The sequence below is a fragment of the Echeneis naucrates genome, chromosome 3, assembly GCF_900963305.1.
Source record: "Echeneis naucrates chromosome 3, fEcheNa1.1, whole genome shotgun sequence".
NCBI classification, from domain to species: domain Eukaryota; kingdom Metazoa; phylum Chordata; class Actinopteri; order Carangiformes; family Echeneidae; genus Echeneis; species Echeneis naucrates.
Genome location: NC_042513.1, coordinates 9992980 through 10005830, shown reverse-complemented (window position 1 = coordinate 10005830; position 12851 = coordinate 9992980). Strand labels below are relative to the sequence as shown.

General features: G+C 42.3%; 1 protein-coding gene across 1 annotated transcript in view; it reads right to left on the bottom strand.

Moving 5' to 3' along the window:
* The window catches only part of rasa3 (RAS p21 protein activator 3), a 32634-nt gene extending 23326 nt beyond the window's left edge, over window positions 1-9308 (bottom strand). Inside the window, exon 1 of the mRNA XM_029497875.1 lies at window positions 9070-9308. Within this exon, the coding sequence (XP_029353735.1) occupies window positions 9070-9124 (55 nt within the window). The 5' untranslated portion in view covers window positions 9125-9308. The remainder of the gene's footprint in view (window positions 1-9069) is intronic.
* Between the last annotated feature and the right edge of the window lie 3543 nt (window positions 9309-12851).

Genomic DNA, 12851 nt, shown 5'->3' with positions numbered 1-12851 from the left:
TGTGATGAAAACTATCACATGAATAATAAAGTGTGGCATCACATATTGCAATATAGCATCTGGCTCAGTAGCTGTTTGCGCTATTATACAATAAATAAGGTTCTTCTGGCATTTGTGAGCATCTCTGTAATTCAAACATTGCAAAATCTGGCTGGCTACAACATATCGCTCAATGTAGTGTGATAGTGATGTTATCATTTCAACCAGACACGTAACGTCAGTTGATGGTCTTGAATAGTGCAGGTGCTTCAAGCATAGTCTATGGTCACAAACATAACTTAGAGTTAAACTGATGCCAGGCAATCTTGCTTAGTCTTAGTGTTTGTCGTGTCATTGTTTTGGCTGATTCCCAGGAGAAACATGATGCTGACTGTAGTTTACCTGGCGGCCTTTACCGTCATTACTAATGTATTCCATGAGTGTTACACATACTATTAAAGCACATACATGTCTGAACAGTGTTGGGAGGTTCCTTAAAAACTGTGGTCACTGACTAGTTACTAACCAATAAATCATATTGTCCTGGGAAATTATTAACCCCGATCCTAATTATTCATGTTGGCAAAATTCATGTGCTACATTGCTCATTACATTATCAATGGCTCAAATTTGTTGAAAGCTGGGAAAAATAAAACACTACTTTAACAAGCAGGTCACACCGTTTGGAGTGATTTTCTCAGCATCCAACCTTTGCCTCTTTTTACAAACCACAGGTGAATGTGGTGCTTGTGGCTCGTGTTGGCAGCCCTGGCAATGCTTGACCAGGACCCCTTGGCCTCATTTTTATTGAGATGCTGGGCATATATGGTGCACAACAGCCACATCAGAAACAAGGCCTTAAACATGTAGTTTGGTTTTAGATAAAGGGAAAACATTGCTGTTTTGTTTAATGCACGATAAGTTAACAGTGACTATGCAACAAGTTTCCAGGGTTGGAGTTAAAAAAGTGATCCTAAGAGGTCTTGAACAAGTGTGTACTGATGAACTATAATGTCTGTAGTTATTCAGGTGAAAGATGTAAACCCTGCAGTAACATCACTTCACAGCATTAGTCCAGTTATCGCCATCGTTTCCACACATTAAAACATGGGGGACATCCTGTAGCTTCCTGCTTTGGGCAGAGGGAAGTGCTGTACAGTTATAATTCTTATAATTCTGGATAAGTTGATAAGAAACAGCAACTTTGGAGTTTGTCAGTTTAAGGGAAGTTTATAACTTGAGGGTGGAGTCTACAAATTTTGGTTTTCCATATTTATCTGTTTATGTCTGATGGATAGTGAATTTGTCAGAAAGTCATGGTCCTCTCCAGTAGTGCTGCCATTCACCACACTAGATTAAAGACTTAAACTTCAGTGTGTTCATCTCACAGCTTGTTATTCTGTTCACGAATTGCCATTTTTCCCCTTTTTTCCATCTACATTACGTTTGTCCACATAGTTATTTTCATTTTCTTTTTCAAAATTAGCTTTAACTAGATTTCATTTTTCTCTATTTCTGGCTACTTCCTCTTTTACTTTCTCCAGTGGGGTGTGTTTTCTCTCCTCAAGATTCAAAACAGGTAGAAATCAACAAAAACAAACAAGCAAACTAAGAAAACAACAGTAGCAACTTTCTTTTTTCATCAAGCATCAGTGCAACTGCTCTTGGAGAATATTTTGCCCTAGTATCTGACCAAAACCACACTGTGCAAATATATGTATGTGAGCTCTGTGTGGTGTGCATGCAAAAAACTTGAGGGGGAAGCAAAAATAATAACAACAGCACCGCAAAAAGGGGCAAACATAATCAGGAGCAGATCGACACAGAAAGGCTCGACCCCCCTCCCTCCCTCATTCCTGCACAGAAAAATGTAGAAATGGAGGCAAGAATGACAGAAATGAGGAAGCTTGAGTGATTCAAACAACGTAATGGACGCATTGAATGTATAGCTTAGTTCCTTTTCCTTGATTGCTGACTAGTTTCAGACAGCCAGAATCTTGTGAAAAATACTCGACTTGTAATCTTCCCTGACGTGACCACATGGGAGGAGTAACAGGTGAAATGCTCACAGTAGCTATATGGCTAACGCGCAGCCCTGTGAGATAGAAGCTTTAGGGACAGAGAAGAAATACAATCAACAGAGAAGATTGCAGAGAAAGAGAGCGGGTGGGCAGGAGAGAGGGAGAGACAGACAGAGAGAGAGGCAGACAGACAGAGAGAAAGCAATAGAGAGGGAGAGACAGACAGACAGAGAGCGAGCAAGAGATGTCAGCCAAATAGAGAACTGGAGAGTGGTTAGCTTTGGAGAAAGCTACAACAGGAAATGAGATGAGGAGAAAGGAATTTTGACTGGATCCAAGATGTAGTTTAAAAGTGGCAAACAACCCAGTTACCCCTGAGAGAGAGTGTTTGTGTGTGTGTGTGAGTGTGAGTGTGCGAGGCAGAGACACATCGTGAGAATGGAAAGAAAGAGTGAAACTTGTAAAGTACAGTATATTATCCTGGTGTAGACGCTTAGATCTTTTGAAGCAGACAGTCGAATTAAAAAGGGAAACAAAAGTGCAAGTCATTACTGATTCTCTGGAAATGACTGAATATAAAAGTATTTTATGAAATGACAATCACACAGACAGGCCTCATCAGTGGATATTCACAGCACTGACGTTGATCCCTCCACAGATTATTTCCTTATTGTTGAAACCAGAGTTTTAACTGTAATTACTTTTATCTGATTATGAACAACTTTCAGACCTCATTGTGAGGTTTGTGATACAATAAAGCATATAATAAAGTTTGTTGTGCTGGAGGTGGAAGTACAATGTTCTTGTACGATAACCTGTGGAGGAGGTCAGTTTACATGACAATGCTTTGTTACTGCCACTGATTACTACTGCAGCATAATCCGTGTCTCCACTGTCCAGTTACGTCTTTTATTTTCTTCATAAACAGCTAAAGACACATCTTCAGAGCAAAGAATGACCTGGAGGAGGACATAATTACAAACTTTTAAATGTGGTTTTTATAGCCCACACAGTTTGATGAAAACGACAGAGTTTGGGTGGAGTATAGCTTAACGTGGTTTACAATTATTGTTAAAAAAAAAAAAAAAAAGAAAGAAGGATCCTACTGATGCTGAACATGACATCCATCTCACACGTTGTGCACTGAATCTGGTTTTATTACAATAAAGCTGATATTAAATCTAACGTGAAACCACATGTTCGAGCCCTGGACTTTATATTTCTCTGGCTCAGTTTGTTTAGCCTGATATAGTTGGTATCTTAAGAAATGATGGGAACTTTATGACTAGGAATATATCATTCCAACCGCTCCACCCTCCCAGAAGAACTATGGATACTCAGATGAGGCAAAACACATTGGGAATTAATATCCTACACATTTCCTTTCAGGTTTAGCAGCTGCTTCGGGTTATAAGCTGGTCACAGCAACAGTATTCACTTGTGACTGTGCCGACCCAAAGCTTTAAAATGCAATTCCGCTCGTCTCCAAATTGTTCACCAAGAATAATAACCCCACACTGAAACCAGCTGAGCTGATTAAATTTCCACAAAAAGCACAACATTTGCTGGAGCAGCATGAGGTGGCACAGTGCGGAAAAAAAAGGAAGTTAACAGTTAAAAGCTGGCTGTGCCGCACACCACAGTCTCTGTGATAAACCTGTGTTCAGTTACTGATCAAACTCCCTCTGTTCCCCTGCAGACTGGAGCTAATGTTCACACAGATTCGTTAGTCTCAATGGAAAACTTGAGTAAAACAAAAAGATCCAGCCACAAACATACACACAGATATGCGGTGAAGTTACACTGTCAGCTTTCTCTCATATTGGAAATCAGGGTCAGGAACCCGGTATGTTTGTTCTGGATGCGAGTCTATCACAGCGGTAGTGTAGTTCAAGGTATAAGAGGAGGCTGAACTGACAGAGCAGGTTTCACAGCTTTCTATGGCCTGGACGTCCAGGTCAGGACACAGTTTAACCTCAACTCTCTGTGTGTAGCCTTTTTTTTTTTTAATCAGGTTGTATAATTCTCAGAATACCTTTTCGGCTTTTAAATCAACCAATTTAAGACTTAAAAGTAACGTCACTTCTTCTTGTTTTTTCTCTTCTACACACAACCACTTACTCAAAACGGGCTTGTGTACGCAGTGGTGAGGAGATACGATATCTTTTGCAAGCAGGAGAGGGAGAGTAAGTTGAGTGTAAGTCACTCTCATGTGGCAAGCTGACATTGCTGCTGTTGCCAAAGGAGAGTAATGCTGTTGCAAAACCTGATTTGCTCAGCATGCTTGGAGCCATTTGCTAGAGAAATTAAGTTTTGAGCAACCTTTCTGTTGAGGCTGATTCCCTTTTTAACCACACGGAAATGTTATAAGCTGCTTCTGATGTCTCGTGACACTTACACCACGGTGCATGTTTTCATGCTTATGTCATTGTCAGCAGGTAGAGGTCATCTCAGGGAGGGATCCAGTCAACTTCTGTCAAGGGGCACCTGAAGGACATCCTGAAGGAGGAGCGCTCTGGGTGAACACTCCAGCCCTTTATTTATCCCAGCTGACCCTGCATGCTGGGCCTACAGCAAAACTTCCCCACTCTTCCTAGGACTGTGTTTTCATGGAGAGCACATTGGTGAGTGCAGGAAGAGGTATTGTACCCAACCCGGATTATTCCACCAGCCTAAAGATGCATGCACCGAAACAGCCCTGTGTCTAAACAGTCAACACACATGTTTACAGCAAACTGCTTCCCAGAAAGCCAGCCTTCTATGGAGAACTTGGCATTTGCATGTACATGGTTTATTTTAGGAATTTAAATCAAAGTGGGTTGGGTTGGATCGAAATAGTCATTAAAATTAAATGTATAAAAAAGTATACAGATCAATCCAAGTTGTTTCATTTGTAACTTAATCACAGCTTCCCCACCGACTAAATCACTAATGTAATCCCAGCCTTGTGTGAAGCTTGTTATTCTTCTTAATAAACAAAATGGAAACAGAGCTCTCCACCTACATAAGAGTGGGAGTCGTCCATACAGACAAAGCCTTTCTAAACATTCCCCCCTCCCTCCTCTCTCCCCGTCACTCCATGTCTCCTGTTCAGTCTGAACAGGAAGAAGTTTGGGAACTTCTGTTGGCCAGCTGTCAAAGGAGGGAGGCAGGCCACTGTCACTACGAACCAACTTTTCCCGCCTAAGCTCGAACCAGTCTGAGCTGTCTGAATTCAGCTGCCCACTCCTGTTGCCTTGACCCCCAACACTTCACCTCCTCTACACAATATGTAATCTAATGCCATTATGTCCACATTTATACTACTATTGTTACAGCATGGTGCGGCACCAGCACTATGGAGCCTCAGCAATGATGAGGGAGCAATTTAGGAGAGAAAATTATGCCAGACAGTGTCATGATTGGTGGAGATCGGCTTTCAGGCCAATTCAATTTCTGATCCTTGGCCACATCACCTGGTACAAAACAAATTCTGGAAGAGTCTAAACATTTCACTTGGGACATAGAGCGACAATCAAAACTGTCTTATTGTTTGAAAACTCAGCGACAACATTTTAAAGGTGAATATTTCCACAATTGTAGCTAGTTTTTCATGAATAATATAAAATATACTTCCCTTGACTCATTAGAGTTACCCCTTTTCTAATCCCATAAACACGTCTTAACAGTTTACTAAAGCGACTATGGGTATCCCATTAGCTACTGCAGACAATGTAGCAACCACCCTGTGAACATAGTGGAACATTTCACAGCTAAAGAAATAGATATGGACACCACAACAAAGCAAAAAGAGTGAGTATATGGCGCAACATTTATTAAGTGACCAGACACACAGTGCCAAACGAATGTTAACCATGTTGCATAAACACATAATTTGGAACTGTCAGCTAAAAGGTTTGCCACATCAACGTAAAAATTTTTACAGAAATTTCAGTTTTTGCATTTTTTTTCAGCGCTATACTGCATTCTTCAAAATTTGAATTTATGGTTTTAGAGCTGCACCGTTCAGTCAAATGGAAATTTTGCAGCTGTCTTATCGCTGCCTTTGTTGCTGTATGGTAATGCATGTCAGGGAACTAACTAATCTGAAATGCAAAATAATGTGACATTCTCTGCCTTGCCTGCATATTCATGTATATGTGCGTCATCGTGCATGCGTAACATAAACAAAACACGGGTCCAATTATGAAAACAATTCTCCATAGAACGGCTGGTCATCAACAAATTTGAAGTTTGACTGCACAGAATGGACTTGGATTCACTGATTTACCAGCAATTCGTTTTTATGCATGTCCTTGAAGGAGGGGACAGCATATATCCTGATGCGTTTACCAAAAGACTGATATTTCTGGATGAAACTGTTTCCAGCAATGACAGAGGACTTGAATGCACATATGTTGTTGCTAATGAGTACAAAGTCCCGACTCCAGCTGTGCCACTGAGAAGTCGTGTCCCTCTGAGCGCTGACAGACGAAGCACAGGCTGCTCCTGTATGTGAGACACCACCTCTGTCTCTCACTCTGTGTCTCACTACATCTGCTTTGAATTAGCTTGTTGCCATGCAGGAAAAAACACTATTCTTTTGTAGTCCATTCCAGCCAATCAGGAAGTGAATTGGGGGTAGTTTCCTGTTTCCTGTGTTCCCCAGACAGTACGGACTTGGGCCCAGTAGCCCCGTTTGGTTTCCGAAAATCATGTGTTCCTCGAGAAAACTGAGAGGAGTCATCATCTGGCGGAGCGTAACAGTACGGACTTCTCTCTCGCTCTCCTTCCCTGCTTCAAATATGTGGCAGTTTTTCAGCTGTGAGTCATCGGCCAGCTGCAACCTCATGCCAAAGGACAAGACTTTGATGAAAACAATGTGATCCAAGGGCTGCATAGACATTACTGGGAGCAGAGTGCCACAGGGATTAGACTGTTAGCAAGTACGACTGCTGCTATGTAACTACACAGTGTAAAAACTGTCGACAGACTCATCTTGGATTTTACTCAAGTATTTCCATTTAACCAATACTTCTACTCCACTACACTCCAGAGGAGATATTTAACTATTCAGCCAACTACATTTATTTAACAACAGTGACTGTAACCAGTTACAACAACTGCATAATAGTCATTTGAGCCATTCAAAAATTAGTATCTGTGAAAATAAAGTAAAACATCTTCATATTTCAGAGTGTAGCTAGGGGCTGATTATTTTTTCTGAAGATCCACTAATTGACCAACTGCAACACTGAAAATGCATCTTAGAGATGAATAGATACGTACTTACTACATAAATGGGAAATGTGATCATTTATATCCCTCACAGCGGCCATTTTTTTCTGTAGCAAGTGTTCTTATTATTGATACCCTTAATATACACTGGCCAAAGGATCTGAATGCTTTCTCTGTCGCTGGTTTATTTCTAGGAGAGACATTTGTGACAGAAAGAGGTCCCCCACTCTTCAGCTTTCATTCACAGGAACTCAATACTGCTGGATGACTGAACATTCATTCAGAAAGTGCAGCAAACTAATGAGGCCATTGTGATTTAAATATTACAACTCTCCCTGGAGTTACAGATCTGAGCATATTATCTGACAGAGTTTGGGCTATTTGATTAAATTCACTCAGTCTCTGTATCTGTTTTTCAGAGACTCTGTCATCAATTTTAACAGAAAGTAAGTGGCTGAAAATACATTCTGATTGTGTATTGGTTGAATTGAAATGAATTAAAAAAAAAAAAAGAAATAACAACGACAACAACAAAAAACAGCGACCACAGTGTTTCCTTCCATTGCTGACCGGCATCACCTCACAGCTTCACAGATTGTATGTGTGTTTGTTGTCATTTTTTCCCCCCTCTGCTCATCACTTCTGTTGCATGTTTAGAGTCAAAACAAACTGGACAGCACAGCACAGGATGAAGTGAGTGCCAGATCTCAGTGAAAAAGAAAGGAGACAGAAATAATGACAGTCAGACCTCAGAGAGGAAATTCTCATTTGCTTTGAATGTCTTTCTATTGAAAAGTCAACAAAGTAGCATTTTACACTTTTTCCCCTAACAAAGCCCAAACTCTAAAGTTGTTTAAGAAAATTAATAAACCACGATTGTGAGACGAATTTATCATTTGAATATGTTACCAAGCATCTTCTGTTGGGGAAGCTGCAAGAAGTACTACATGTTTTCATTTATCATTATCATTATAATCTTAATCTCTAATCAGTCTCTGCGATAACAGTGGTTATGTAACTGTGTTAATTACTATATTACTACTTTGAATCAGGGAAATCTGTCTCTGAATTGCCTTGAACAAAAAAAAAAAAAAAAAAAAAAGAAAAAAAAGGGGGAAATATCTCCCCAAGAGAGCTTACACTGCAAACTGTACTTAGACTCCTCATGGCTCCATTCACAAGATGTGCATGCACCACATGTCTGCTATAACCAAGGCGTACATACTGGAGCCCAGCAAGACATCTAAATTTAGAAATCTGGGCTAACAATCAATAGCTAGACAGTCATGCATAAAGCTTTTTGGGGAGGGAGCGGAGGGGGGGGGGGTTAACATGAGTGGGTGGCTGTAGTTAAGGTGTAATAAAGGTATATTTGAGCTCAAGTGTACACACACGCACACGCACACGCACACACAAACACGCATCTGGATAGTTGCAGCTGTGGAGCGTTTGTGTCGCAGAGTCTGCTAAATATCACTCAGCATGTTCAAATCGATCCGACTCTCCAAAATGTAGATCTCCTCAGACACATGATCCGGATCCCAATGCCAGCTGCCAAATTCCCACAATGTCCCAACAAGACTGGGATATCTCCATCTCGCTGCCCGCTTTACATCAGCAGCGGTACAGTCGGCGGTTTACAGCGTCTGCCCGGAGGCAGGCGTGTGATTTGAATTACAATAGCAGGCAGAACAAGGAGGATCGGGGTCTCTCCGGTCCTCAGCAGCCCACACTGCCTGCCTGACCGCCCGCCTGCTTGTTTGCATGTGGCCCGTTAACATGGAGCCATCCATGGAGGCGCTCAGACTGTAGGGGAGGGGGGGTAGGGATTTCATTTTTGTTTTCTCCTTACCTATTTTTATTTTAACGCTCTGGAAAACCCGGAGACCTTCCTCTTCCACCGCCATGCTTTCCCCGCGGCTCTTTTCCCTTTTCAGTCGACTAAACGAAGGCGGACCTCCACGGTGGTCGGTTGTGGCCTCTCCAGCGCTCCGATAATCCAGCGGTTGTGCACATCTAGGCGCTCCGGACAGCGAGCATACTCCGAGCAGAGCACCGCCGCCGCTGACTGGTTGGTCGGTCTGTAGGTGGGGAGGCGGTGGGGGGGGGGGGAGGGAGGTGGGGGACGAGCTAGCAGCTCCTCCGGCTTCAGACCGCAGCAGCAGCAGCAGCAGCAGCAGAGCCGGCGGAGGCGTGGCTCCACACAACAACACCGCCCACACAAGAGTATGGAGGGCGCTCAGTGCCCGGAGGGAGGGGGGGGGGGGGGTCCGGAAAGTGGTGCCATGAAAGAAGCTGAATGGCTCAAGCCCCGCCCTCCCTCCACCGGACGCTGCGTGAATCTGAAGAGCCGTCCATCCGTCCGTTTTCCAGCCCTTAGCAGCAGACTGAGGAAGGTAATGACGGTAAAGCAACCGCAGTCACCTGAGTTCACACGTTCAACACAAATTTTCAAGTGAAATTGGAGTTGCAATTTTTTTTTTTTTTTTTATCTATTGCAGCAAACCTGCGAGGCTGAAAAATAAATCAGATCAGAAATGCTTTATTGCTCTCCAGCCGGGACTTCTGCTGTTTGGAGGCTTATCTTCTGATAGTTGAGTCGTAAAGGTGGCAGTGGGAATGAATGAGCCATGCAGTGATTTCAATCTGGTTCTAAACACACACTTTTCACCATTTTGTCCAGCCACTTTTCATCCTTTTGTTTTATGCTGCCTCCTCAGCAGACAGCAGCATTGAACAGAATACCTAACACCACAGACTGGAAAAACATCTCAGCATCTTTCTGCAGAATGAACTATAAGATGGCTGAGTAGTTTGGGAAAAATCAGGTATTTAAAAAAAATTGTACAGGAATAATTTACAAGAAACGCAATCTCATTCGTATTCTTTACATTCCACTTTAATAAAAAAGTGTTATCACCATTGTTGAAGGAAATGAGTAATTCTGTATTCATTCTTGCCATAAAACCATTAATAGATTGTACCATGTGCCCTTTAAATAGTAATAGTCTACTGGATGATACCTCTTCTGCTTCTGTTTATCTTTGGCATTAATCGCCCATTATACAAGGGCGACAAAGTTCCTTCCCCTCCCCTTTGGCAATTATCACTTCTCATATATTGGCAGGCTAGACCGGGAATTGAGAAGAACTGGCTCATAAGGCTGAATGATTCTTAAAAGAAATTGTAGAGTGTGGGGGCTGGCCGAGCTAAGTCAACATGCTATGGCACATCAAGATTTATTTGTACACCCCACCCTGTGTGAGAGTTGATAATGTATCATCTGTGGTCGCTCAGTCAGTCTGAGTGTTACTACCCCTATATGGGCCCCACATGCAGCAGTGTTGCCCCAACCCAACTAGATCTCTTTTGATTGTTTCCTGCATCAAGTAAACTGCAGTTCCAAGAAGCAACAAAACAGCTTCTTACTGTTATTTCTGCGGAACAAATCTTTTATTATTCCCATCACCTGAGACTTAGAGGCTGGATGCAGTGGCTGTTGTACACCTGACTTGGCCAAGGGCCCTCCGCATTCCACCTCAGCTGACTTGACCACCATGTTCATGGCAAGTGCAAAAAGGATAACAGGGATGGTGTAGCCCATTATTATTCCTTTTTCAAAGTGATGCCAATGTGATGTTTCTGACCCAGAAGTGACCCTCAACTGGACATTTTTATAATAATCCAGGATCAGATCTTTGATCTTAATGGGGACATTTTGGCGGTGATGTGCAAGCGTGACCAGCTTGTGTGGTATTGATTCATAGGCATTGGCCAGGTCTAACCACAAGCTGTGTGCACCAAACAGCTGGGGGATTCGGGGATCCCACCCTTCTGCACCGAGGGTTGACGAATCAATTCTTGAGGAGAACCTCTGTCAGCCTCCGAGAGACAAGGCTGAAAAACACCTTCCCTTTAACACTCAGCAGTGAGACTGACTGGAACTGGTCGATGTTTCTTGACTTCTCCCCCGTGTGGATCCAAACTCCCTCAGCACACTTCGACTGGTCAGTTTTGCGGTTCTACCAATGACTGCTTCTCCTCATCAGCAGACTTCCTGTACTGTTTCTTAATACCACAAAGCTCCTCACGCAGTTAGTGTATTTTGGTGGCTCCGCTTTTCATGGTGTACGAGGTGGTTTTGGTATTTACCTTTTCAAACTGGCCAAATCTCTCTGAGGCATAACTGATGATTATAGTGGTTAGTATTCAAAGTTAACTGTCAACTTCACGCTTGGCAGTTTCATAAATTATGTTGTACACATCCTGGTCAAACTGCAGCCACTCTATCCGCTGCTGTGGAACCACTCTGCCAGGATTAGGAGGCTCTGGTACGTGGAGAGAATGGGGTCTGTGGGTTGCCTCCTGGCCAGGCCCAGGTACAAGACCAGTGCATTGCACCTCACTTCCACACTCCAGACATTTCATTCTTGCCTGATGGATTTCTCATACTCCCATCACCTGAGATTTACAGGCTGGATGTTTCCGAAAATTCACAGGTTCAATACGATTGAGATTTTCACTACAGAGCTCTTTGGCTGCTTAACTTTGATGCAGAATTTTTTTTCTTCTTCTTTTGTAAAGACAACGAAAAACAACTTACCAACCGGTCACTTTTAGTTTAAGTAATTTAAAAGAATCAACTTTGTTTCTCCCAGAAATTGAAAGCTATAATGAAAAATTTAATTATTTTCTGTGAACCACCACATGATACTTATCAAATGATCCAGCAAGGGACTATGGAAGAAAACCTCTAATTACATGTTTTCAAAAGCAGTCACAAGACAACAGAGCAATTTCCAGGAAAGAATAAGTGATTCCTATTTCTCTGTTGACATTGATGTTTGTCCAAATTTAGCAGATGGAAGAATAGACCTGCCTGGTGGGAGGGACGACTAGGCAGGATTTAAGAAGCATTCAGGTGAAAGGTGCAGGGTCATCATAAGCCCACACTTGAGTCTATTGGGCCATGCCTCGGAGATCAGTATGACCACATTCCTCAAAATAGCCTGACTCTGGTCTGGAACACTCCACAAACCCAGCTGGCCAAGCCCAACCCTGCCGAGATGTGGGACATTAAGAACAGTCAGACAAGCTAGGAAAGAGAGATAGCTGTAGTGCTCCTGCTGCCGGCCAAGGTACTGGGATAAGCTGTGACTCCTTTAGAACAGCTCTAAATCTAATTAGGCTCCATGTGTCATCGTTCTCGTTATCCTGTCAGGCACTCCTGAGGAAGGAAATACAGTCTCCACATAGCCACCATACTTCCAGTTACAGCTAAATGAATACTGTATTGTCAAATAACTGAATATGTTTACTCAAGCATAGCACCTACATACAATTTTGAAAATATTTGTGTGAGTATCTCCTTCATAAATAATTCCCAACAGCTTTACTTTTTATATTTTATATCAAGGCATGAGTTATCAGCTGAGTGAGAAGTCTATTTTTACTTATTCATTTTGCTTTTGGTAATCCATCTTAATGTTGATATTGGAATGAATAAGTTTTATTTATATTTGGATTCAACTTAAATGAACTTAATGTAGGTAACCCTAACCACTGATTGAATGTGCATACTGTGCTGGCCTATCAGTAATCCAGCTAACAATGTGTTCTGTGTGCCTTTGACTA